At 40.6% G+C, this 27,912-nt stretch overlaps 1 protein-coding gene across 1 annotated transcript in view; it reads left to right on the plus strand.

Moving 5' to 3' along the window:
• vps41 (VPS41 subunit of HOPS complex) overlaps positions 1 to 27,864 on the plus strand; it is a 54,767-nt gene extending 26,903 nt beyond the window's left edge. Inside the window, exons 6-29 of the mRNA XM_036522194.1 lie at positions 383 to 445; positions 2,106 to 2,171; positions 7,055 to 7,174; positions 7,666 to 7,812; positions 7,940 to 8,006; positions 8,647 to 8,744; positions 9,736 to 9,865; positions 12,920 to 13,035; positions 14,903 to 14,959; positions 15,279 to 15,340; positions 15,436 to 15,517; positions 16,141 to 16,233; positions 16,737 to 16,864; positions 17,739 to 17,883; positions 18,564 to 18,605; positions 18,697 to 18,747; positions 19,424 to 19,561; positions 20,319 to 20,373; positions 21,261 to 21,401; positions 21,771 to 21,907; positions 22,823 to 22,922; positions 25,031 to 25,075; positions 25,862 to 25,941; positions 27,262 to 27,864. Of these exons, the coding sequence (XP_036378087.1) occupies positions 383 to 445; positions 2,106 to 2,171; positions 7,055 to 7,174; positions 7,666 to 7,812; positions 7,940 to 8,006; positions 8,647 to 8,744; positions 9,736 to 9,865; positions 12,920 to 13,035; positions 14,903 to 14,959; positions 15,279 to 15,340; positions 15,436 to 15,517; positions 16,141 to 16,233; positions 16,737 to 16,864; positions 17,739 to 17,883; positions 18,564 to 18,605; positions 18,697 to 18,747; positions 19,424 to 19,561; positions 20,319 to 20,373; positions 21,261 to 21,401; positions 21,771 to 21,907; positions 22,823 to 22,922; positions 25,031 to 25,075; positions 25,862 to 25,941; positions 27,262 to 27,342 (2,244 nt within the window). The 3' untranslated portion in view covers positions 27,343 to 27,864. The remainder of the gene's footprint in view (positions 1 to 382; positions 446 to 2,105; positions 2,172 to 7,054; positions 7,175 to 7,665; positions 7,813 to 7,939; positions 8,007 to 8,646; positions 8,745 to 9,735; positions 9,866 to 12,919; positions 13,036 to 14,902; positions 14,960 to 15,278; positions 15,341 to 15,435; positions 15,518 to 16,140; positions 16,234 to 16,736; positions 16,865 to 17,738; positions 17,884 to 18,563; positions 18,606 to 18,696; positions 18,748 to 19,423; positions 19,562 to 20,318; positions 20,374 to 21,260; positions 21,402 to 21,770; positions 21,908 to 22,822; positions 22,923 to 25,030; positions 25,076 to 25,861; positions 25,942 to 27,261) is intronic.
• Positions 27,865 to 27,912: the final 48 nt, after the last annotated feature.

The raw sequence follows: 27,912 nt of genomic DNA on the forward strand, positions 1-27,912 counted from the left end.
TGAAAATGGAGAGGGTTTGGTGCAGCCATCCCAACAGTCCAGTCAATTAAAACACAAGAAAGATGTTCTGTGTACTCTCCCTTCATGCTGTGCTTGACAGGGCAAACACTCCTGCAGTCCATGTCAAACTGTGGGAGGAAAGTGCAGTATGGGAGTGTGGGTGTTTTGGATGTGGAAGTAGGTGGGTGTTATAAACAAGTTCTTGCTGAGATTCAACCATCCTCAGTATGAAGGGTTTCAAGCTTCTACTGCCACCCCTGCTCTTTTCTGACTATCGGTTTCTCTCTCTCTCTCTCTCTCTCTCTCTCTCTCTCTCTCTCTCTCTCTCTCTCTCTCTCTCTCTCACGGGCAGGTCCAGGTGTTTGGACTTTACACCAGGGAGGTCCAGGTGTTTGGACTTTACACCAGGGAGGGCTTCCATGAGAACTTTGACTGTCCCATCAAGGTAATTATAATAATGATAATAATAACAATAATCTTCATTTGCATTACACCTTTTCAACAGTACGATAGTGGTGTATCAGTGATAATAGTGCTTCATAAATTAAATTAGATATTAAAAGAAAAATAGTACAAGAGGTATCAAAGTAACAACATGCAAATTATAGAGAGATGAGAGACTAAAATAAACGCAAGAAACTTACGTGGACTGAGCCTAAATGCAATGAAATAATAAAACCAGTTTAAGAGGAAGAAGAGACTCAAAAAAGTACAAAGTTGAAAGATTGTAAAAGCAGTTCTATAAAAGTTTTTGTCTTTTAGCAGTGTTTTGAAAGAGGACACTGAAGCGGCTGTTCTAATGGTAGGCTGTCAGATGGAGCCCAGTCAAGGGATGTTGAAGTCTCTCATGTAGCACTGCCTGGTTTGACTTAGAATAGTTGCTCACTCAGCAACTTATCTTCAACTCTATGACAAAATATGAAATGGCAATAATAACACTTTTACAGATAGCTTTATTTATTTAGATCACATGGCAAAAAAGATAAAAACGTAAAATAAACAAAAATAATAACAGAGCCATACCTCTATTGTGTGTATAGAACTATTAAGTTCATATTTTGAAGAGAATTCAACCGTTCCGTGTGTTTTAGGTCTGGTGGAGATAATATAATTTTGGGGGCCGAATGAAACTATTGCCAATATTTTACCTATCAAAAACAATACTGATAACTTGTAACAGAATGAATATCTACTGGGGGATTTTCACAGACAAATAAATTGATGAATTTCATATTAGAGCTGTGGTGGGTTTAGTCCATTGGTGCTTCAGCCATGGATATCACTGATATGCTGTAATAAGGCCTCATAATAAACTACCCAGATGGTGGTAAGATTAGTGTTTAGTAGCAATGCCATCGGAGTGCTTTTTAGAAATACCGTGATGGATAACTCTAACTGGAAAGCAGGGGTAGGCCCAGGCTAAGCAAGACGTCATATTACCACCAGAGGGCAAGGCTGCTCGGGTAAGTGTCCAAGCACTGCCAGAGCGCCAGAGCAAAGTGAGGCTCCTGACAATGAAATGTGAAATTGTATTCCTGACTGAAGAGACTTAAGGAGTAATAGAATGAAGTGAAATTTGTTAAGAACCTTGAGAAAGAAGCTCTCGCTTCTGACTCAATGCTCCTCCTGCTGATGCAGCACTGCTGTATTATTCACTAAAATCCCCGCCAGTGGACGCATCTCTTAACATTATAGATTGGATTACCTCTCTCATTCCCTCCACCAGAAGTTTGTTTCCAACACTGCCAGATATTACGCTGAGCGTGTTTAGAGAGGAACACTTGGGCAACAATAACGTCTTTAGGTTTCACTTTGGTTCCACTCCTCCCATCCTAGACAAAATCTAAGAAATTCCGGCAAATTCATAGCTTTTGTTTTGCCCATGACTGAAAAAGTACAAAAAAACCGTGAAACCATTATGATATACTACACTGAGTCTTTTCACCTGGTGCTGTCTCAGTGACATATTGACCACTTTCTAAACTATAAGCAGTCTTCAGCACACTTCAGCAGTGGCTGAACAGGTTTGCTGGTCCTGGGGCAGCAGTTTTGCCAACCGCTGGTCCTTAGTGTGAACTGAAGAAGTTCCTCTCTGTGTTTTCCAGGTGGTGGCGCTGCACCCTCAGTTTGGCCGATCAAACAGCAAGCAGTTTGTCACCGGGGGCAGCAAGGTGAGTTTTTACCATAATTTATGAGACTGGGGGAAATGTTACTCTCCCGATTTCCACATCATTCAGAAGTCCAGTGTTGTTACGGTAAGACAAGAAGTGGAAGAGCCAGCATGGGGTGGTAGCATGCACAGTGTGGTGTTGGAGCAGTAACAGTTGAGTAGATTACTAAGTGAAGAAACACATGCCATAGCGTTTGCTTCATTTCAGGTGTCTTCGACTAGTTGTTCAGGTGGTAAGATGGAGTTTGTCTCTCTCCAAGTCTACCACCTAGAAGGAACTTACAGTGGCAGTGATGTCTGAATTTGAACTAGCTAGCAGGATGTAAATGACACACATTTCTATTGTTGATCAGTTGATCAAATATCGATTAATTGTTAATGGAGGATGAAATGTGTGAATGAAACGGTGATGAGTGAGTTTTTTTGTTTTTTGTTTTTTTGCCTTTTCATATGATTTCACCAATAAAATGTACCAATCACTTCAATCAACACAGATTATTAGAAAAAAAAGCAACAGCAACAACAAGAAAGAAATAAATTTAGTGTGCTACATATTGATGTTTTTATGCTATTATTTTAGGCTTCTGTGTGCACATTGCAGGTTAACGTAATTTCTGTCATCATGCTTTATCATAGCATGCCCCGTCAGAAGAAGCTGAACTTATGACTTTGACTCATTCATCAATCTTTTGTAACAAATCGTTATATTGCAAAATTCTTAATTGCCATAATGTGCATATTTCCATTTTGCCATGTTAGCTAGGTTTCATAACATTTCACTAATGTTAGCATTGGCTAGCTGACAAACCAAGTTCGCTGGCTTTGAGGTTAGCTAGCTCCTAACAAAAGTGCTGTAAATGTGCCGTATTTGTTCTTATAGCCAAATTGCAGTGCGTGACTTGGATGCAATCAGCGAACTATCTTACATTAGGTAGATTAGGTAGTCTAAGATTACCACTGTCAACTGCCTAGTGTTGCTTTAAAATGCCCTTGTTGCTTAAAAATGTCAACTGATTTGTCTGATGCTTTAACAAATTTAAAGAGCAATAAACAATCTACCACAGCAGCAATATATTGATGTAATTAAATTAGTAAGCCTCACATTTTTATGTAGAATTGAGTCATTTAGCCATAATGCCTAAATGAGTCCATTCCAGTCCATTCATCTGCATGCTTAGGTTTAACCCAGCATCATTTTTGCCCAGGATGAAAAGGAGTCTCCAAACCACTACACCAAGACCTTGCAGTTCAACAAGCTGTGACAATGGCTTCAGAAAATGGATAAAAAAATCTAGCATTTTCAGATGGCCACAGTGATCTCTTACAGGGGAGCTCCAGCTCCAGGGCACCTCTGCCCGCCAGCATCGAGAGGCCTTTACCAGGTCCCCTCCCTGGAGTGCACTCAGGGGAGAGTGGGCCCATTTCCCACAAAGTGCTGCACTTTCAGCAGTGTTTAAAAAGCAGTGCCTCGCAAGCACAGCAAATAGCTGTGATTACAGAGAGGAGCCACTCTGAGCACAGACTGCAAAGCACGCGAAAACCCCTCTCTGACCGGCTCACGTTTCGTTCCTCAGGTCTCCTGCGGGTCGTGATGCCATCTCGCACACGTTCTGAGAGATTTGCCACTGGTTTCACTTTGCTGACCCCTCCCTACTGGCTTTCCCTCTTTTTGCTTTTTAAATAATACCTCTGCAATATGTGGATAATGAAAATCAATAGGTTGCAATAGAAGGCGCGTATTGTCACAGTCAATTCAGTTGCGGGTTCACAGCTGTGGGGTGTTGTAGCCATTTTATGTTGGTGACCCGTTAACAAAGCTAAGGAACCGGCTTAATAAAGCTGCCTCCTCTTCTTCAAGAATAGCAAGACTAACAAACACGTAAGTCTTTGTGAGGGTGCCAGCAGATGCTGTTAGAGCTAATGTGTTTTAGCACCTTTCTTTATAACCAATGTGCTCAGATCATAAAAGTGAAGTGACTGATGGAGCTTCCCATTCAGTTTTCGTTTCCATCGGTGTGCTAGGCTTTGATTTGATTGGAAAAGTCCTTTTATGTAGCTAACTCGATCAATAGAAAACAGTCGAAGCATTAACATGCTTCAGATTCTGTGCCATTCAATAAATTTGGGATGAAATAAACCTTATTTCCCCTGTATGTTTGCAATTGTTACTTCCTAATGTTCTCATTAAAGAGAAATGACGTGCTCGTTTTAAAATAAAAGGGTCCTCTCACACGCTGGCAGTGAACTGTGATGCTTCTGAGATGGGGGACAGCTGTGTTTCATTATCGTCTCCCCAGGGGCAAGAATAACATTGTCTGATATCGTAAGGTGGCTCTTTAAAAATAAATCAAGACATGATTCATAACAAAGCCGTTTCTCAGAAATCTGCGGGAGAGGCATGTTTAGACTGCTCCCTGATCAATACTTGTTGAGCTTGGCACAGCTGTGTAAACCTCGCTCTGTGCCGGAAGGCCTGAATCTACTCTCCCTCGACCTGCTGGACACTGCATGTTGTCAGAAACTTCGATCTGCCCTCCTCTTTAATGAAACTGCCACTTGGGCTGTATGTTTTGGGGTTTTGAATCGGCATTTGCATTACGCCTGATAAGTTCCCAGTGTTGTGACTGTGCGATCGGGGCACCGACGGGTCCGGACCAGCATGTATCCTGATTGGAAATTGGGTGTGGGAGAAGTGATTTTGCCAGGGAGCTACATTTCTCCCTGATGTGTTCTTGATGAAAGGTCTGTGATTGGTTATTGCGGTAACAGTTGTAGCACATACCTGGTAGAAGGCAGATGGCAAGGGCCAGGGGGTAGAGTTTTGGTGACGTCTGTGAGGAGTGCCTGCTGCTACTTTAGCACAGGGAGCCCCCAAGGAGATGCCTCATTGACCTGGTGTGCTTGGACCTTGTCTATTTCATACTGCAGTACAGTTCACTATTTCCTTTATGGTTTCCTTTGCCAGTTAGTCTTTTCTGTTAAACAAATTGAGAGGAGTTACCTATGAGAAATCCCTATGGGATTTAGAATATTTGTAAGGAAAATCAATGAGTATGTTAGCATTGTATCAAGCTAACAGGAAAGAAAGCTCCTGGAATCTACAGTATGTGGTTTGGAAGTGCAATTTATTCCCTGTGTTTGACTGCCCTCTGGTGGTGGAAATGGAAAGGGAAAAATAAACAATCCAGAGGACCAATATTAAACTTAGTCATAGATGGTTTGATTTTTTTTTTGAAATTTTACCTTCAAAAGACATGATGCACATCTCTTTACCAGCTCCATCATGAACCAAACACTTTCCAATGGATAGTTGATACAGAGTATTCTCATCTCTCCTCAATCCTCCACCGCTCTGATCTGTGGATGAATTCACGGATCATTTTTCAGGCCACATCTCTCACCTCTTCCTCTTTTTCCTCCCTCCCACTCTCCCACTCTTCTTCTCTCTAAATTTTCCCCACTTTCAGATCCTGATTTCACTCATTTCCTTACATCACATTGACCTACTACCTGTGCCCTGGATCCCATTCCAAACTGTGTGCTGCAAATTTTTATTTTAATAACTTGACTTCCATGATGATGATGAGGCCAAGTGAAGAAACATCAAAGCGGCAAACGGGTATTTTCAGCTTTGCCACGAGGTTCTGACATACAGTGCAACCGCAAGCGAGCTGAAGTTTAATTTCATGACTGGTTGCTTAAATGACGACTGTAGTTCAGAAGGGCTGTGCTTTAGGGTAAATTTCTTTGAATGTTTCATTGGAAAGAATAAATATACATTACTATTTGTTAAATGTGCAGTGCCAAACTTGCACCAGTTAGTCCTTATTACAAGTCCTTATTTCTTTTATATTCCAAGCTTGTTTTTTTAGCTTAAGTGTAGACTACTTATACTTATTCAAAAAGTTCCAGTTAGCCTTGTGCAATTTGGTTACCGGCATGGTTTGAGCACAACAACCCTTTTACTGCATACTTACCTTCCATCCTTGTTTCCAGCAGCAGGTCTGAGAAAACATTTGATTTTCAAGGTCGGATAACGTTGTCTGTCTCGTCCGATGAGGGAATTTTGTGGACAGAATGTTAGCCATACCAATAGCATTTTTTTCTGACAGAGGAGATGCGTCGGGATAGTACACACATTGCTTTTAAAAGGTTTTTTTATTGGGAATTTGGATAAAAATATACTGATGACCGATAATAAAAATTTTGCAAATATCAGCCCCAATTATCTAACGACCAGATAATTGGTCGACCACTACTTCAAACCTTATGTTCTGTTGAGATCACTATGCTCTGCATATGCGGGGCAACTGACTGTCCCATCACAATGGGGTTGTTTCTCTCAGACGCAATCCCTGTCTATACTGGTCCCTTAGCGGTGGAATGAACTCCCTACGGAGGTCAGGACTGCAGATTCCTTGGCCATCTCCTGCACGAGTGAAGACCCATCTCTTCAGGACGCATCTCAGTTCAACCTAACAAGTCCTGCCCCCTAACACCTGCTACCTCGAGTGTTTGATGTTTATTTTACATGTGGTATTGTGATGTATTTTGTATTCTGTGTTCTAGTGTACTTGGCTTCGGTTGCCTAATCAGGATGCACAAGTTATCTTGTGGTAGCACTTGAATGGTGTTATGCTCATACTCACTGGCCTGTGAGTGTTGTTAGCCTGATCTAACACTGTTGCTCATTTAACTTGAATGGATACAGATATGCTCTATTGTGCTGGAAGTGGCTGTGCATAAGAGTGTCTGCTAGATGCCTGTAATGTCATGTAACGAGTATGTCATGACAAAAAGGCAGTTGTCATTAGTGGCCATTGCCTTCTTCTGGTGTGTTTGACCTTTCACCTTTGTCCTGGCTGTTGTGCTCTGCATCTGTAGCTATTACTTTATGAACGGAACTGGCTGAATCGTTGGAAGACAGCGGTGCTGCATGAAGGGGAGGGTGTCATCACCAATGTCAAGTGGAGGGCCAACCTCATTGCCTGGGCCAACAATGTGGTAAGAGATTCACAAGGTGTGGCAGAAGTGTGAGGCATGTTTACAGCTAAGTTTACTAGGACAATGGCTTTAAATGGAGGCTGACTGAAATGTTTGTTAACATGCTGTAAGGATGCAGGCTTTGCTGACATCTATTACACATATTACACTATTATTTGGGGAGCAGATACCCTTATCCAGGGAAACTTGTGCATGTTTTGTCCTTTTGTAAAGCCAGACATTTTTGAATTTGCTCTCAAATTCAGAAACTCTCCAAACTAGCAAGGCACTGTAGATAAATGTTTAACTTTGCTCATACAGTTGTGCACTGATAACTCAGTACCCGGTATTATGAAAAACATGGACGGCATGGAAGTGAAAGGGCTCTCAATCAGACAGTCGTGTAGGCTGTGTGTGATAGTTGCATCTTGGCCAGCCTGTGCCTGGCTTGCTTCAGAGTCACAGAGAGCCAGTCTAATTTAGTAAGTGCTTTTCTCCACGGCTGCAATCAGGGAGTGAAGATCTATGACATCAGCACCAAGCAGCGAATCACCAATGTGCTGCGGGACAATGTGAGCCTGCGGCCCGACATGTACCCCTGCAGCCTCTGCTGGAAGGACAGCACTACTCTCATTGTCGGCTGGGGCAAGTCCGTCAAGGTGTGTGCGCGTGCACCTGAGTATCCGCGCGTACATGCATGCGTAGGGATAAGAATTCATTCTAATGTGATGGACCATTTGTCATGAATTAAAAGGGAGCCTCCCCTCTTGGCATTGTGCATTGCAGATCTGCGCTGTGAAAGAGCGGGATCCCATGGAGATGAGAGACCTGCCGAGCCGCTATGTCGAGATAGGTGAGGAAACAGGAACCCACTGAAAGGCTCTCAGTGTGACAGCCGCTCCATCGCAGCGAGTGAAATCCTTCCACATTTGGCCATTCTGTCAAGGTGGAGGGCAGAGCAGTGAGGGAAATCTCAGGGGGCTGCCACTCCATCTATTTCCCTGTCACCACAGAGCTGATTTGCAGCGTTGCAGAGTAGAGCGAGTGTCAGTTGCTTAGATGTATGACCCAAATCATTTCTATTTTTGTCTGCATATCCTCATTGATCTGTGTGTTAGAAAGGTAGTTTTGCAATCTTTTATGTTTATGTGTACACTGGTCTGTATTTGTAGGCGTGTGTATACAGTATGAGGGCATATGTGTATGTGTATTCAGTGGTCAGCACCCTGCAAGAAACGGATTTCATATACAGTTACATAAATGACCCTTCTCATAACAGTAACATGCCTCCATGACAGTGAAATGTCTTCATGCTCTAACTGTAATGTGTCTTCGTAGCAGTAACTTGCCTCAACACTGTACAACAACAACCTGCCCTCATGTTAACACAATATGCTTTTGTATAAAATGGTATGCCTTCATATTGCAGTAACATGCCCTCATAAGACAAAGATGCCTTCATGCTGTAAACTGCTAGTTTTTCCCCTTTGCAGTGTCTGCATTTGACACAGAGTTCTTCATCAGTGGCCTAGCTCCTCTGGCTGATCAGCTGGTGACCCTGTATTACGTGAAGGAGAATTCAGATCAGATGGTAATGTAATCTTTCCCTCTGCTTAGCTTCTCTGCATATCATTAATCTCTAAAAGTTTTTTTTTAACTATTCCATTGTCCCCAAACAATGAACCTTAAAAGGATCTCAAAGCTTATTGTGTATACAGTAAACTGTTCATGAGACTCCAGTCACTCCACTGGACATATGAGATTTGATTCTTACAAGCAGATGACCATTAAAAGTAACAGATGAAAAAAAAAAATTAAATAAATTTGCAGTTATGTTTTATATGACATTTTTATCCTGTGTGATTGAGAAATACCTTCAACTAATTTTTCAAACGTGGAAAAAAACGTATATGAATATATTTTTCACACAATATTTATCGAAGAAAATAAAAATATGACTCTCCATAATCATGAGCGTCACTGTGCACATTACTAGTTACTATGCCATATGGCAGTCAGTGTCTTCAGCTAAATCATTTCCATTATTACTTTAATTTGACTGATGTTGATTATTTCTGAGTGTCTTCATGATATTTGTTGCAGTGTAGTCTACAGTGCTATGGCACAGTAAATATTTGACCACAAACTGCATTAGTGTTCTCTCTCCTTCCTTGTGCTCTGTGTCTTAAGATTCAAGAAGGTCACTTCTTCCAGAAATGCCATTCTTTTTTTTTCTTCCATGGAGACTGGCATCCAAGCACTTAGCTAAACTAAGTGTATAGCTTAGCTAAGTAGCTGTACTGCTTTTTCTCTACATTTTTATGTGCTAGGTGCTATGATATTGAGTGCAAGATACAATATTCATATTGCAATTTAATATTCTAAATTTTTTATTTGTAATTTTAAATAATTTTTTCACTTATGTGCTAGTACAATACTTATATAAAACCCATGTCAGTATTTTTTATCAATAGAGTACACTGTATTGTCTAAAATCTAATAATGTGAAAAGGGGAAATGGGTGAAGATTGTGAAAATATCTGCAGACTGTAAGAGGTAAGGGTGTGTGTGTCTGTGGGCAGGATGAAGAGTTCCGGGCCCGTCCTCGGCTTGACATCATCCAGCCCCAGCCAGAGAGCTGTGAGGAGATCTCCTCAGATGCCCTGACGGTCCGCCACTTCCAGGAGAATGAGTGCAGAGACTACCGCCTGGGTGAGGCAGCCAAGCTTACTCATCATGCCATCAGGATGAAACCACAATATAAGAAACAAACTGGAAACAACATGGGCTACTTGATGTTTCTGGTGGGAATCAATTACAAAAAAAGGCAACAAGATAAGCCACTGTGATGTCCTGCATAGAGGCATTTGTGTTTTTTAGATTGTCCTCCATTTTTAGCTTTCTAACAAGGCCATCAGCTTGTCACTTAACATGACACAACTGCGCAAGTTGATTTGTAGTATTTACATTTTATTTTTTATGCAGCAGTAATCAGAAGAAGAGCTGCTGCCTTGGTACAAAAGTGTACTGTTTTGCATTCTTTAATGCCTTGTCCTGGAATAAAGAAGTATAAGATGGCAACTTCATAACACCACAGATACTCTTCTATATACTGTATAAAGAATATCTGTGGTAACACCTTATGAGAAAAGGCATCATTTGACATCATGTCACCTAGCCATGAATAGATGGACCTGTACCAGACTTTCATGTTTCTTGCTAAGTAGTTAAAATACTGTATTTACTAGGGCTGCCCCCGACCAAAGATTTTCCTAGTCGACTAGTAGTTGTTAGTTCAAGCCATTAGTCGACTAGTTGTCACACGTTTATGACATTAATTTAATTATTTAAATATATATATTTTGGGGCATCAGAAAATGATTTGAGTTCCAGGGCTGAGGAGGAATGTTATAAGTAACATTGTTAACACTGTGCTAGTGTTACAAAGAAATACAAAACCGTAATAATGAGCCTTTAAAATATAAATTTTACAGGCGCACGCACAAAGCAAGCCGCCTGTTAATGACAATGCTAACGGCAAAAGCGGTAAAGATTCTGAATGTGTCGGAACAACCAGCAAGGAGAATGAACATTTTGTTAATTTATTTCAACACAGTATAACATAATACAACTTATGAACATGAAGTTAAACATGCAGTAAGTGAGGTAATTTAGCTTCTCCAGTCCCCACAAACAATTGGATAAGCCTAATAGCGCATATGACAATATATTTATTTAGCTGCATATAATCTTAGTTTTGCAATTTGTTAATGTTAATTAGGCCATTAATAATTTAGCATAATGGAATAACCCTTTTTCGTGTGTACAGTCACACCAGTGTGATTAGCCGTTAGCGCGTATGCTAAAACTGGTGCGATTAGAACATTAGATTGGAAAAATTCTAGCTAATTTTAGCTTTGAGGAAACAGTGATTTAACGTTAAAAATATATAGCAAATACTAACTGAAAACTATGAGAAGCTTAATAACGCTAATGAAAACATAACGAACCATGTAATGTAGCAGCACGCTACATTGCAAAAAAAGTAAGCTACGCGTGAAAGGGATAATAACGTTAGGCTACTTAGGGGAGAGCCGGGACGAAAGTAACACTTTTCAGATAAACATCATTTTAAAAGATAACGTTACAGACAGAAACTAAGTTTCATTGTGATCAACAACTCACGTGTGTGTTTTATCAATACCAGGTGCTGTTTTGTATAAATATGGAACGACTTCAGTATAATAATATAATAAGTATAGTTATTATTGTAGAGGGACGAAAGAAACGACTGTTACAATCATCCTGGCAATAATTCCTTACAGTTAAACCTGACTTGCTTCAAAACTGAGAAACTCTGACATGGCAAACTTCAGGATGTGTTAAAGTACTAATTAGTCTGTCAAATGATCATGACTATGACACATGAAACAATAGACACAACTTGTCATTCAAAAAAAAAATTACCGCTTGAGTGAATTTACTTTCCGTGATCGAAACAGCTTCTTGGGTATAACTCCACGGAAGTATGATGTATCCATGCGATTTTTTGGGGTTCTGGTAAGTGTTGCATGCTGTACATGCTGACACAGTCAGGCATATCAGACTTGTATGGGCTCGGAGAAAATCACCCCTACATGTTTCAGATGATATGTCATGTTTGAGGTCGACGAATGATAGGCGAATCTTTGCATGCAGACTTTGCATGTCACCTTCTTGCAGTAGTTCTTTCCACACTCAAAATGATCCCACACTTTGGATGAATTCCTGCCTGACAGTCTATTAACTTTTTAATGACAAGGCGCACCTCCTGAATGGAGTTTGAGGGGGTTTTTTTTCTACGACTAACTGACCAATGAAAACTTGGTCAGCTAAGACTCTTCTCATTGACTAACGTTTGGTTGACTATTAGGGGGCAGCCCTAGTATTTACATTTACAGTTGTCATAAATTTTGTAATGCAAAAGGCCTTGTTGCACCTTACTGCAACCATCAATCTCACACTATTTCTCAAAAGATGTAAAGATTTGGTCCATTCTGCAAGTAGTGCTTTGGTTGTGGTTGGAGTATCACACTAGCGTGCTCTTTTACTGGTCTTTATGTTCCTCAATATCTATTAGCAAATTAGATTACCTATATTCTTAATGATATTAGAAGATGGAATGCGTATTGTGATTGTTGATGTCAGCTCCTTTGTCATTAAGTATCCAGTTGTAGCAGTATGGACAGAAAATGAAAACAGGAACAAACTATCCACTATTCCTTTGAAATTTGGTAATGTGTGATATTGTCAATAATGCTACAGGTACATCTTATGAAGAGACAGCTTTTAAATGGCCTTTATGTGGCTGTTACGACTAACAAACAAGCAAGCAAACCCAAACATGCTCTCTTTGTTGTCTGAATAAACATTCATAATGCTACCATAATCATTTTACCCTATGAAGTCTTTACTGTAACAGTATGTTCATTTCAAAGCTTGCGCTGTATACTTATGCTGTGTTCACTGGCTCATGTTTGTTAGGACTTTACAGATTAAAACAGTCAAGTATATAGCAAGCAAAACAGACAATTAGCAAGCTGACTTGGCCTTGTATTTTCATGCTTGACTTCACATTTTTTAAACAGAATGCTAGGGGTCCTATTGGGGGATGAAGTTTTAAGATGTTTAGCGTTAATGTATTTGCTCGTGTATGTGTTTTTCAGTGAAGGTGTTGTTTTACAGTACATTGATGGTGGTCAATGCAGGCTAATTGTATTCCTACAGAGCATGCAGAGGGCGAGCCCCTTTTCTATATCATCAGCCCGAAGGACATCGTGGTGGCCAAAGAGCGAGATCAGGATGACCACATCGACTGGCTGCTGGACAAGAAGAAGTATGAGGTCAGCATTTTGCATGGGCTACTGTGGTTTGAGTGCATCCCTGTCCACCAAGGCAGGGACCAAGGTTACTTGGGATATATTTGTATTTTACTTCCTGTCTGTGTCTTCCTGTCTGTGTCTTGTACTAGATTGTTTTGTTTATGATACTTACAATATTTAGATGTCCTTTCACTTGAAGGTATTAAATAGTACAGTAAAGATGTGGTTGATTTAAATTGAATTACCCCTGTTTAGTTTAGAAGAAGATTAATAAATAGGGATATATTACGCATGAGATAATCCACTCACCTCACAATACAATAAACTTTGCAAAATTGAGTTCATGTAATATTTTTGTTTTTTTAACAAGTTTTCCATTTCTTTCATTCGTTCATTTATCATTATTCATGATGTAGATGGTTTGAGTTATTGGCATTTTAGCAGATGCTCTTATCCAGAGCAACTTACATTGGATACCATATCGCTTTTATAAAACTGATCCCTAATTGGCTGAACTTTGCTTTGGTAGAGACTACATAAAGTAAGGAGAGAGCTGGATTCACTAGCTAGCCTGAATGAGATACCTGACAAGCTGACTTTTGAGACATCCCTCTTTACTTCACAGACTATTAACATTATGCAGTAGTGTTCAGTTTCTGGCTTATTATAAGAACTACTTATTTCTCGAAAGAGTCAATAAACATTTCCATGTTCGGTAAAGTAAGTAGTGATGTGGAATGGATTAGTTACAATATTAAAATTTATCAGGGTGCAGTGATATTAAAATTATTCATGAAAATCCCATTTACCATTTATGTATTGGTGAATGTTTTCACAACTAGAGCTCAAACTGGTAAATAGGAACAATGGACCAAAACTATTTCTTTTACAAAGTACTTTTGTCATAGCATTGGTTTCCTCTCTGTTTTAGTCAGTGTTGCCCAACCCCCCTCCTAATTTGATTGGTCTGCTTAACTGATTAATTAAGCACCCAAATGTGTTTCACCTGAATCTGTTACCCACTTGACTTTACAGTACAGTATTAACCAACTTAGCACATATATTACAGTGTACTTTGCCAGATACATTAGTTGAAATACAGTACAGTACTGTATGTTTACAATATCTTGGCTACAGTAGCCTACTCCATATAGGATTGCTAAGTATATAGTATGGTGTTTGCACAACGTCCAAATCACATAACGTCCTGTTTCACAGAACATATCGTGGACTTTTAAGCGATGCGTGCCTGTATATATATTATTTATTTATTTATTTATATTCTACATCCTAGTCATGTGGTGGTGTAATTCTGAGGCATGTTCTCAGAGCCATGAAACGGTTAATTACAATTTTTCATCTCCTGCCCAGGTTGTACAGTATGTTACAGTGTTATACTGTAAAAGGGTTATGTCATAATAAAGTTTGGGAAACCCTGCACTGTGCTATTTCACCAGATTGATTCCTTTAAGGAGTCATTTGTTGTCAGGTGTGTAAGTTGAAGAATACTTACTGGTCCAAACTCTATGCATTTGGGGTAGGCCTCCACTCTTTCTAAAATGGTTATTGATTAATGGTTAACTGACTGAGTTATTGATTTAATGGACTGAACACTGCCAAAATATAAAAGGTCATTCTTCCCTTCTTTCACAGCTGGTAAAATACTTTAATTTTTCTTGGTTGGTGTTTGCTTAAGCTGATAGAAAATAACATCAATGTCAGTTCATCCATAAAATGTCACTGAAATGTCATGGAAAATAAAAGTGTTATTTGAGGGGGGTCAGAGCTGTTAATCCTTTGTGGAGGGTACTTGTTAGTAAAATGTAAACAAAACAAGGGCACTTGGTGAGCAAATTAAAAATCTAGTGAAATATTTTTTTTCTCACAGGAAGCTCTTATGGCTGCAGAAATCAGCTTTAAAAACATCAAGCGACATGATGTCCAGGTACTGTAATTTCACCGTGGCTGAAGTATGTTTTGCGTACATTTTGGTTTCCTGTATATATCATTGACGTGGTCTGCTATACATAGTAAGGTAGATAAGATGCAATACTTCATGTAAACTTGGAGCACAACAATAAGAAAGTGCATAAATGTCTAGAGACATACACTTAATTCGCCTGCACTAAGCAGTGCAGTACCTTTTAATGAGAACCTTCTCTAAAGCCTGAGCTATTTTAAGATGCAGTGTTAGCCTGTATCTTACATCATCTGAGTAACCGCAGTGTGGCCCATCACTGAGTTGAACTCTCCTGTCTGATCAGAAAATTGGCATGGCTTACATCAATCACCTGGTGGAGAAGGGGGATTACGACACGGCTGCCAGGTACAGATGTCTCGCCTCTCTTCTGTCTCTGTGGTGGATTTTACCTCCTGGAGTTAAGAGGGGTTACAAGACGCTTTCTCTCCTGCCTCCCTTAGGAAGTGTCAGAAGGTGCTGGGGAAAAATATGGACCTGTGGGAGAATGAGGTGTACCGCTTCAAGACCATTGGACAACTCAAGGTGAGCAAGGGTGGAGGGGGTATGCACCCCTGAGCCAGTGCCAGTCTGGGTAGCTGTGTGTCATCTCGACTTAGTGTGTCTCTGGTTGACCAAGTTTAGTTAAGTGCATTATTGCCTTTGTCGAGCCATCCCACCTTGTTTTAAGTAAATTTAGATAACTACCACAAATGCTCTATACTTTGATTACCTGCCATTTTATTATCCCCTGTGAATCACTCCAAACAAAAAAGGAATGCTTGTTTTACATTGCAAGCAGCCTCTGGAATGTATTGAAAGGAAAGTATCATCTAATCACCAAACAGTCTAATAAAGAAACGCCTCTCTAGAAGCAAGCCCACCTGAGGAGCATCCATCTCCGCAACTGGAAAAGCCATCTTAACTTAGCTACATCTTTGGCTGTTGCTGCCATTTTTTTTGGAAAATAAATTAATCATGAAATTGGCTAAGCAGGCAGTTAAACTTTTCCTTAACATAGCCGCATGTTAAATCAAATGCTGTTACTTCTGCTGCCATGGTTCTGTTTAGCAGTGGGAGTTGATGAATGTGTGAAGTGTCTTATGTGAGGTTTAGGCCCTTCCGTCCCCTCCAGCCTATTGAGTTTTACCTGTCTTCTCTCCCTTTAGGCTATAAGTCAGTACCTGCCCAGGGGAGACCTGCGCCTCCGCCCTGCCATCTATGAGATGATCCTCCACGAGTTCCTCAAGAGTGACTTTGAGGTGCATCATCCTATGCTGCTTTACCCGTAGGTCCTGGATTAAGGATCCTCGGCAACCGTAGGGCTGGCAGTCTAACCACCTAAACACTGCAAGGGGTCTGAATTACTTAACTGTTATTATTTATTTACGCTTTTATGTTTTTCTGTTTGTGGCTTACAATTCATTCAGTATTCTGGAAGTGTGAAAATGAGCTTAAGGTAAAGTGTTTATTAACACTCTGTGCTTTGCTGGATTGTTATGAATATTGGTGAAGGAGAATGGTGTAAAATGGAGAATCCACAGTCAGTCAGCAGAGGAACACAGACAGCACTAGAGCCTATTGTTAACAACTGGAAGCTACTCGGCAGAGAGGAATGCATGATCTGAACATCTGGTCATCATAGAATATATATGCTGCAGCCCTCCAGGAAAAAAAACACCTCCCTCCAGTCCTGCTCATATGCCCTTCTCCACATGCTCACAGAGGGCATCATAGTGTTGACCCTTCTGGCGCCTCCCCCCAGGGCTTCGCCATGCTCATCCGTGAATGGCCCGGAGAGCTCTACAACAACATGACAATCGTGCAGGCCGTCAGTGACCATCTGAAGAAGGACCCCACCAACCGCACCCTGCTAACCACTCTGGCTGAGCTGTGAGTGACCCCTGCAACACCACGCTCCTTCTGCCAGCATGCGCTGCTAAAGAACAGTGTGGAGCAGTCAAATACAGTACCACATTAGGCGCTGTATTAAAATTCGCTATTATGATGTGCACTGCATGAGTTTTCTGAAATGATATGACACAGAGAACAGCAAGAGTCAAGAGTCAAGAAAGATATCTCACTGGCTCAAAGGATAAAATAGGTAAATCTTCATCTCCCCCTCTTGAATTCAGTAAGTAAAAACAAAAAAAAAAAAAAAACAAATTAAAGACCCCAATGGTACCTGTATATTGAGTGTGACCCGGTACTGAAAGGGGTTTGTCACACCCTCAAATGACCCTGCTGAGTAGCTCAGTAAACAGGAGGGGTCAGGTATTATATGAGGGATTTTACCATTTCTAGACCTGTTTCATTCAGTCATTTTTTCCTTTCTTCAAAAGTAAGCCTGTATATGGTCACACACTAAAAATATAAAAAACTTCAGTGAAGCCAGTGTAGAAAAAAAAAGCGCAGTGCTAGTGAAGAGCAAAATATGCTAGGTGCTACTGAACAGCAAAATGTTTTTTTATTCCATCAACGGTGCTCAAGAGATATTTGAACAACACTCACACAAATAACCTTACACTCATATGTGCTTTCCAGTCCTGCTCTTCAGCTGGTCATTTTACCCCATCATCAGCCCACTGTAAATAAATTAATCTGTACAGAAACCAAGGAAAAAAGCAATACAAATAGTATCTTGCATTTGAGTTAACACTAAATTGGTATTTCTTAAATTTAAATCAACTAATAGGCAGGATTACTATGGCGTAAAGGTAAGGAAATGATTTGCTTTTATGTTGTTTGTGTCGGATGTCCCCTGCAGCTACACGTACGACCAGCGCTATGACAGAGCCCTGGAGATATACCTGAGACTGAGGCACAAAGACGTGTACCAGCTCATCCACAAACACAACCTCTTCTCCTCCATTGAAGACAAGATTGTGCTCCTTATGGACTTTGACAAAGAGGTAGGAGCTTGGTTATACACTCCTGTTTGGAATCAGTATATAATGGTGACAGTAGTTTAGGTCCTGCCACAGATATAATTGGAAACATTCTGTATTTTTGCCACTGCTTAACTGAGTTTTGAGAACTCAGAAGAGGGTAGTGGATGTACAATGTAAATTGATTTCACCTTAATGCACTTCATCCGTCAGTCCAAGTGTGCAGCTACAGGCAAGTCACACGCTTTTTCATAACTGTCTTCACTGGCTGCAATGATGACCCCACTCATGATTTTGTGTCTTTCTCTGGTCTGGTACCATCATATGCTTTATTAGTTTATTAGGGCTTTGCATATTTTCATTAACTGTTTTCTTGAAGTGACAGAGAAGGGTTTTTGTTTTTTATGTCATTTGTTGGAGGAATTGGGATTCACATGTTATTTTTTATGATAAAGACTGCATGATAAATATATTACACATTTTTGTTATGTCAGGACATGAGAAAGGAAATGTGGTTTTCATTCCACATCAGCTTCAGTTAATATATTTGAATGAGTTAAGATATTATTAATAAATGCAAAAAGTTCACTCAACCTGCAAAGCAGTGTCATTTTTTATGTGTGGATAGTCACACACCACAGTCACATTTTATTCCTGCACATTGTCGCTGCAAGGATACGTCAGCGCTGTGTTTGTGTTTTCAGAAAGCTGTCGATATGCTGCTGGATAATGAAGACAAAATATCGGTAAGTGTGCCTGCTTTTTAGTGATGAATGTGTGGAATACATTAAAATGCGGAGTTAAGGCAGCAAGTTTTTCTGTGTTCTCTAATCTCAGACGGACAAAGTTGTGGAGGAGCTGAAGAACAGGCCTGAACTACTTCATGTTGTAAGTATAGTCTAGGAGACTTCTATACTGTACTACGTGGGCCCCTTATGTGGCTTATGCAGTACAGTCTAGGAGGCTGCTATACCATGTGGACCCTTTATATAGTTAATGCAGTTGTTTTTTTGATGTTTTTAAGGTGCAGTAAATTACCTCAGTCTCCCTTTTTACCTTAGTGATGGTGAGACTAATGTCCTAAGTGGCACTAATGGACCTCCCTGTGCTCCAGCAGATTCAAAGCTCAATGCAGTCACAAAAAAAAGCCCAGTTTTGATCGATTTTTGTTACTTACCTATTGACAGTGTAGAGTAGCTCCTTCCATTGTGGGACCAATGCAGTCTTGATATCTCTGCAACCTTGGTTTAAAAAATGGTTTGGTGAGGACTAAAATAATAACTGAGGAGAAAGTTCACGTCAAGTATGAACTTTGTTTGCAATGAATGTATCATGAGTGTAACTTTCTACATGCTGCTAATTTTGTTGCATTAGGCAGCCTGGAGGGACCTTGGATGAACAAGTTGATTAAATGTGTCTGAATTGTCTGTCATTCTCTTTTTTCTCACATTTTTCTTAACAGTGGCTTTGCTATGGCCTTGTCCATCTTTGCCCAAAGCTTTTTTGCCAAGTGCAGCAGTAGCTGTACTAAATGTATTCAATACTACTAATGTTTAATTTCCAGTACCTGCACAAACTGTTCAAGCGGGACCACCACAAAGGACAGAGGTACCACGAGCGACAGATCAGCCTGTACGCTGAGTATGACCGGCCGAACCTGCTACCCTTCCTAAGAGACAGCACCCACTGCCCACTGGAGAAGGTGATGTATTGACTCCTTGTAAGACCCACTGATCCATGAAGCCAGTTCAGGATTTTAAGTACGGCGTGGATATGGGGACAGAACTGACAATGTCAATTATGTGAAATGAGTGCAATGGTGAAATGGTTGTAAAATAATTGGATATGTGGAAAATACCACTGCTGCCAGCCTACTGCTTACTACTGCTAGAGCCCAGGGTAATTTAATGTACATGTAAATGTATTAACACTTTTTACCAGCAGATGGCAGTAAACTACAGTATGTAAACTAATGCCTGGAGAAACGAAAAATACCAAAAGATTTCCTTCTAAATTAGCCTAATCTAATTACTCTAATAGTCCCCAGCTGATTTAGGATGAATGTATGAAGTCAGTCTTAAGTAATCAAAATAATAAACAATGTATAAATAATGTTCATTGAATTCATATGTTCATATGTTTGTATTATTTACTCATTTGGGAGACTCTCTTTGGATAATTTTATGTAGCCACATGATAAGGTACATACAACATATATAATGCATGCTGTAAGACCAGTTTGCACTGCAGTACCATTTATCAGGTCTATGGGGGCACATGGGAACTGCAAGTATAGTTCAGTTGTGTATGGAGGTGCAGGCGAACTGAAGGAGGTAAGACCAAAGACTTAATCACTCTTCCTCACCTTTCTCTCTCTCTCTCTTTCTCTCTCTCTGTCTCTCTCTCTCTCTCTCTGTGTCTGTCTGTCTCTGTCTCTACCTCTATCCCCCACCCCCCAGGCTTTGGAGATCTGTCAGCAGAGGAACTTTGTGGAGGAGACAGTCTTCCTACTCAGTGAGTGCTTTAACAGTACATAGCTTAGGATCGGATGTATCATGGAAGTTGTATTACAGGACTCTTGGAGAAAAACATTATTGATTTTTTTAATCACCTTCGTCTTATAGATAACTTGTTGTATTGGAGCTTAAAAGTATTCATTTTTTTAGTCATGGAAAATAAAGACTATAGCTTATTTAGCACTTACAGTTGGTCTCACCATTTTATATTCATACCCTGCAATCTGTGTTGAGATTTCTGTCATTTTTATCTTTTAAAAGTTTCTTCTGCAAACCAAGCAGGCTCTAATCAGGATTATTGTTGAAGCTTCTCCCATCTATAACACCATCATGATGAAATTCCCTCTCTTTTTGAGATGAATTAAACTTTTATGAAAAGGCTGCAGGGTAGATCATAGAGGCGACAAACAAAATAAACTTTAAAATTCAAAACAGAGCTATGATAATGATCCTTGTTTACCCCCATATCCTTGAAGATATGCATCTATATAACTAGAACAAAATGACATAAAATGTGACTTTTTTAATGCAAGCTTACTGGGAAAGCTCATTGAATGTGCCAAGGCCTTTGAGGCTTTCATTGGAATTTCATAAACATTTTAATGAGTGTACCACAAGTTATTGGTTTCAGAGGTCACACAGATATTCATAACATGCCCAGGTCCTAAACAGGGTTTGAAGTAATCAGTGGGCAAATTACTTAATTGAGGAGTATAAATGGGCCCGCCTAGATAGATCTCTCTCAGTAAACATAACCTTTTTGCATATCACTTCCAGAATTTAAATAAAATTAAGTTGAAATGCTCAGTCAGGAAGCCAGGTTGCATAATGAGTTCAAGGAGAAGGAACTTGTCTCTGAGAAATGCCGCAACTCACTCTCTGCAGGCCGGATGGGGAACTGCAGGCGTGCTCTTCAGATGATCATGGAGGAGCTGGAGGATGTGGACAAGGCCATTGAGTTTGCCAAAGAGCAGGACGATGCAGAGCTGTGGGAGGACCTCATTTCCTACTCCATCGACAAGCCCCGTGAGTCACGCAATCATCGTGTACAGCTTGATAGTGCAGCACGTGTTCTAGGTGCATGAGTGTCACTTACACGTACCCTCCTCAGTGAAACAAGGCAACTGTAGACCTGAATTCATGCATACTCTTAAAGGGTGCCTCTGTAGCTGTGTAATCAGTGACCTCCCAGCCAAGAAAGTATTTGTACATCATTGCTCTATGATAGTAGCAAATATGCCTGAATTATAGGTTTCCCATTAAATGACAGACGGAACAAAAATGTAATATATATAAAATGAGTTTCTCAGTGCACATGACATTGTGAGAAATGAATGGCAGTCCACATTAACTAGGATCTTCTGTCCCCCCATGCACCCTTTCTCTGTCCATCAGCCTTCATCACAGGGCTGCTGAACAACATTGGGACACATGTGGACCCCATCCTCCTCATCCACCGCATCAAGGAGGGCATGGAGATCCCCAACCTGAGAGACTCATTGGTCAAGATCCTGCAGGACTACAACCTTCAGGTCAGGAGGCTGCCCCTCCCCTCTGCTGGGAGTGCACACATTTTACAGTTTAGTTGTCAAACAGCAGGTTTTGCTCCATTTAAAAATCTTTTGACACTGACCTGCTTCATCCTTCCGCATTCTGAATTATCATACACAATGGACGTCCAACACACATACACTATATGGACAAAAGTATTTGGACACCTGACCATTACATTGTAATGACATTGTATTCAAATACATATACTTTAATATGGAGTTGGCCCCCCTTTGCAGCTATAACAGCTTCCACTCTTCTTGGAAGGCTTTCCACAAGATTTTGGAGTGTTTCTGTGGGAATTTGTGCCCGTTCATTCTGTAGAGCATTTATGAGGTCAGGCACTGATGTTGGAGAAGGCCTGGCTCGCAATCTCCGTTCCAGTTCATCCCAAAGGTGCTCGATGGGGTTGAGGTCAGGGCTCTGTGCGGGCCAGTCAGGTTCTCCCACACCGAACTCATCAAACCATGTCTTTATAGTCCTTGCTTTGTGCACTGAGGCACAGTCATGTTGGAATAGAAAAGGGCCTTCCCCAAACTGTTGCCACAAAGTTGGAAGCATAGCATTGTCCAAAATGTCTTGGTATGCTGAAGCATGAAGATTGGCCACACCTGTTTTTCAGGGTTTGGGCTAGGCCCCTTATCTCCAGTGAAGGGCAAATACTTTTGTCCATATAGTGTAGTTTTATATTGTCTTTACATTTTTCTTTGCGCACATATAAGCAGTGATGCAACAGTGCCCCATGCTATATCGCTTATGGAGGTCTCCCAGATCTATACCATTTCACAGCCGAGATATTTCAGAGAAGAACCTGGGACTTAGAAGAATCTGCTACAGGCCCCCATTTGGTCAGCTGGTGAAAAGAGCCTCTGACAGATTGTTGTGATGTCCTGCAGATCTTGCTGCGTGAGGGCTGCAAGAAGATCCTGGTGTCTGACTCACTGTCCCTGCTGAAGAAGATGCACAGGACTCAAATGAAAGGAGTCAGGGTGGATGGTAGGTTCTCTCTCTATTTGAAGGAAGGGGAAAATGGCATGTTTTGCTTGTTTAATTAAAACAGGAGTGAAAAACAAAGGGGCACACATCAGTAAACAATTGTGATGGTTTAAAAGGTTGGATGGTTTAAAAGTGCAAGGGGCATGGCTTCTCTGTATCAAAAGGATTAGTTGGAAGCGTGATAGTGGGTATGGAGTGGAACAAAAGGGAAAATTCACAAAAATACATAAATTACCCAGTTAGCAACACCTACAAGTAATATGTGTCAACCATGCGTTTTAGCTAAAGGCTTTCTTTACACAAGTAGAGTTGTGACTTACTCTGAGTTCTTATTATTTATTCACCGAAGTGTGTTCAAATTCATGTTGTGCATGTGGACGTCACTATTACATTCCCCACTGCCTTTCTGCTTTGAATTATGATTTTTAAATTATAAATTTAAAAATATATTTTTCTGTGGCACTGGTAATTATATTTCCTCTTCCAATTTTGCATCAAACTTCCAGTTCCTCCTTCAGCTCTACAGATACTTCCAGTTGTCCCACCCCTAGTACAGTGACACCCCTCTCCTGCCGAAACCTGTGACATTGAATGTTCAGGCAGGTCCTTCTTTAGGGTTTTGTTTGTAAAAACAAATTTGCAAAACAATATTTGAAATATTAAAAGTAATGTTTTCTTCTAATACTTTTCCCAAGGGTTGTTGAAAAAAGCAGTTGTATTTCTGTATTGACTCACAGATCTTGGTGAACTTTTGAGATGGTGTCAGTTCTTTTACTGGCCCCTGTCCTTCCATTTAACTCAGATGGGGGGGGGGGGGGCACTGTAGGTAAATATGCTGCACCGGTATTGATTATTTCCATTGAGGATGCTTGTCTGTGCCCTACCACCCACCCTGCTCTGGCCTTTAGCTCTAAATGTAGCGGAAGCTGTACGGCTGAGTAGAACAGAAAATGAAGGTATGTTGTGTTGCGTTTGTTTTGTGTGTGGGGCCTTCCTTCATTCTGCCAGCCACAGAGCTGAACTTCCCGTGGCTGTCTGTAGCCTCAAACTGCTGGCTCAGCAGTCACCACTGGCCATGGCCAGACAATGATCTCATACAACCCCACCCCACCCCCAGTCCCATACAGCCTTGCACTATGTTGCACTTGTGCACATATATTCAAGCAAATTCACATTTTAGCCACATTAACACTTTTAGCTGCCCTCTCATGTTCCACTTTAAAAGGTAATGTAAAAAATGTAATACCACGATTACTTATTATTGTCATTATTACCTTTAGTACTAGTAGTATGTAGTGGAAGCCGTCATTAGACTTTAGTAAATGTTGAATGTTCAGAGCAGGGGCAGAAAACCTTGCCTGGAGTGCCAGAAGTGCCTCTCCTTTATTTGGGATAGACCAAGATATTCCTCTGGGACTGTGACTTGAGGTATCAGTCCACCTCTGGTATTTACTGTGAAATCATTGCTGGGAAGGGAGTTCAGTCTCCTGCTGGTATATGTGTTAATCAGTTGCTGAATAAAAAGCATCTCTAAGCCTTATGCAGTCGGGGTCTCCTGGAGTACATCTGTTTATCTGTTGATCTGAAGGCTTGATAAATATATTGGTTTGCATGTTAAACCAAGGAGTATCCAGAGGGTTGTGTGATCAAGGCTGTTTAAACGTTGGTGTCCATTCCTGGCTCCGGAGTTCCCAGGCCAGGGATACATTTCTATCAAGCAAATGGTCTCCCAGGGGTGATTCAGGCAGCCAACCAATCCAGTCAAGTAATGTCTGAGCTGGAACAAAGATCTGAGATGCACAGGAGTGTAGGAAACCTTCCACTAATGTACACCCACCTGTGATGTGACAGCTACACAGAGAGCAATGAGGAGGAGGGAAACAAAGCTACCCTGGTATCTCACCCCCACGGAGCCTCACAAGACCTTTTTGTTCTCACACATGTAATGGTTTGTCTCTGGTTGCATTTGGTTGCAGCACATTTGATCACAGCCACACTCGCTGCATAAGAGGTGTCTGAGTGCTGCCCTAGAAATGCAATTAAAACCTCACAGTCACCACTAAGCCTGTTGAGCAGCTACCCTGTTTTTTGTTTTGTTTCCCCCGCAGAGGAGAACATCTGTGAGTCTTGCCATGCTGCAATACTGCCATCAGGTATGTTTTCTACCGTTTGCATAGCACTATATACTGTGTGGTGTATACGCTGTGGTGTAGGATGGGAGGGGAAATGGGCTTGTTACTGGAGGACTGCGGGATTGAATCGTGGGTAGGGCACTGCTGTTTGTACCTTTGAGCATGGTATATGACCTGATTTGCTACGGTAAACTATAACAATGTGTGAAATTGACATAACGTCTATTGAGTGCGCATGTTGCCTTACCTAAGGTGATGTGCCTAACTTCTGCTCAGTAGATAAATGATGTGGAAAAAACTGGAATGACTGCTGGTGGTAAACTAAAACAAACTGTGCCCAATATCAAAATTCACTGTTTCATCATTAATAAGTAGCTGCACAATTGGCACATACCTTAAAGTTGACAAATATTCCATATGTTTTGAATAGGATCTGATTATGAGATTTTTGGTAAAAAAAAAAAAAAATTAAAATAAAAATTTTAGCATGCTGGTATTTGTTTAAAGACTTGAACCCTCTGCTTTCCATAGCAAAATATGTGGTGCATTGAGTGAATTTGATTTCTCCCTGTTAAAGGATATATGTTTTTGAATGAATATAGAGCCATTTCAGTGACAATACAGTGACATTTTCAGTGACAAACTCATCCAAAGGAATTTTAATGACAGCATCAAGCTTACATATGTATTTGTATGTCAAATAATAATAGCAGGATGAGCTATTGATACATTTTCATGGAAATACTCTTCAAGTCCTTTCAGCGGTTCCAGAATCCATTACTGTTTTGTAATTCTTGTATCTTTCAGACACGGCTAAGCTCTTCAGTGTGGTGGTTTTCCACTGCAGGCACATGTTCCACAAGGAGTGTCTGCCATCCCCCGGAACTGTAAGGCCCTCCCTGCTGTATCTCTCTCTCTTTGTTTGTTTTTAGTGTATACGCTGTAGTAATGATATTCAGCCTTGACACATTTCTGATAAGAAACAACACAAAGGGCTTAATGCTAATAATGGCATGATCTTCTTTTTGACTGTTCTGTGTTCTGTCTGAAGAGCACACAGGCCTTAATTCACACTTAATTCACACCCTAATACACCAAGCCAGGTGAAGGTATTGTGTGAACAGGTGAGGTGTATTAGTATGAAAACCTAGCATGTAATGTGGTGTTCTGATCAACCATTCAGTGATCCAATTCAGTTCAATTCAATTTTATTTGTATAGCACTTTTTACAACACAAGTTGTCACAAAGCAACTTTACATTTTTCCCAGGCCTGAGACCCCCTGTGAGCAAGCCTAAGGCAACAGTGGCAAGGAAAAACTCCCTAATTTACAGGAAGAAACCTTGAGCAGAACCCAGCTCAGAGGGGGGGCCCATCTGCTTCTGGCTGGCACTGGGCAGATAGAATTACATAGAATGCTTGAAATTGTACAATGTACTTTAAGACATTTGCGTTTTGATAGACAGTAGTAAATAACAGAGTCATTATAAAATGTATCCTAGAGAATGTCCAGTTCTTGGCACGCAGTTGGCTTGATAGGCAGGGCAGCGAAGTAGCAGGACTGGAGATCGGGCTGTGATGCTTGGACTACAGCTCCAGGCAGGAGCCCTGAGCAGGGACAAGAAACAAATAGAGAACAATGATTAGTGGATGGTAAGAATGACATGAATGTACAGCAGAGAGGCAAGAGAGGAGGGGCAGGGAAAAAAGGTGTGCAACAAGAAAAAAAAAACATTCAGTGATGAACACAGCCTTTGATTCCATTCCTCATGCTTTCTTTCTCTGTCCCTTATTGCATTAAAATGTCATTCTTATATAAGTCTGTATCAAGGTCATTTGGAAAAATCAGTGTTCACTAGAGCTTTTAAAAGACAGGGTGTCTTGGCTTTAAAGTTCACTCCCAGCCAAGCCTTATTTTCTGTTAACGGAAAGAATCAGAAACCACACGAGTCACACGAGTCAATTTTAAAAGTTGCTCCTCAGTCTTGAAATAGGATCACACTGTATGAAAACATTTTTTGTCTAGTCTGACCTGCTTAAACAGCATATATTTGGAGGGGAACCATTTGTTCAGCATTTAGGAAGTATCTCATTTTTCCTGTGGTTCAGTACATTTCCTAATATAATGACAATGCATAAAAGAAGTCCTGACTACTCATAAACTACATCTGGGTTTAATCTGCATTTTCCCATACTTTTTTGCCATAGATCCCAGGCGTCCAGTTCTGCAATATCTGCAGTGCAAAGCGGAGGGGGCCTGGAAGTGGGATCCTGGAGATGAAGAAGTAAATGGAGATGCCATGGCAACTGTGTCCACACATTACTTTGTGTCTACAGGGCTGATGGGTCCAGTTCCCTGTTGCTACTGTGATCATACATCTTTTGCTTGCTTTTGGTAAAAAAATAAATGAATAAATAAAATAAGTGCTTGAGTCTAGCTGGTTATAACTGATGTCATTTCCAATGTAGCACACAAGCACATGGTTTCATCATTATGCTTGGTTTCTGAACTGGATACTCATATCAGTCTTAATAAGCATGGGGAATGCAGGATTTGAATGGCCATGTAGAACATTATGCATTCTAATCGCTGTATGCTTTTGTTCTAACCGCTGTGTGTACCCGGAGTACCACATTTTCGCAATCCCTGCACATGTTTTGCTGAGCAGCTCCCAAACTCATAGTTGTAGGAAACAAAAAAAAATCAATACTTGCTTTAGTGTCAGTAACACTAAAGCAAGTATTATGCACACAATAATAGTAATAATAATAATAGATATAAATAGTGCAGACAATGTTTTGGGTTAATAATTTTTCCATGTTGTTTGCTGCATTCGCACTGTTTAAAATGTAATACTA

Source organism: Megalops cyprinoides, chromosome 2 (genome assembly GCF_013368585.1).
Source record: "Megalops cyprinoides isolate fMegCyp1 chromosome 2, fMegCyp1.pri, whole genome shotgun sequence".
In the NCBI taxonomy this organism is placed as follows: Eukaryota; Metazoa; Chordata; class Actinopteri; order Elopiformes; family Megalopidae; genus Megalops; species Megalops cyprinoides.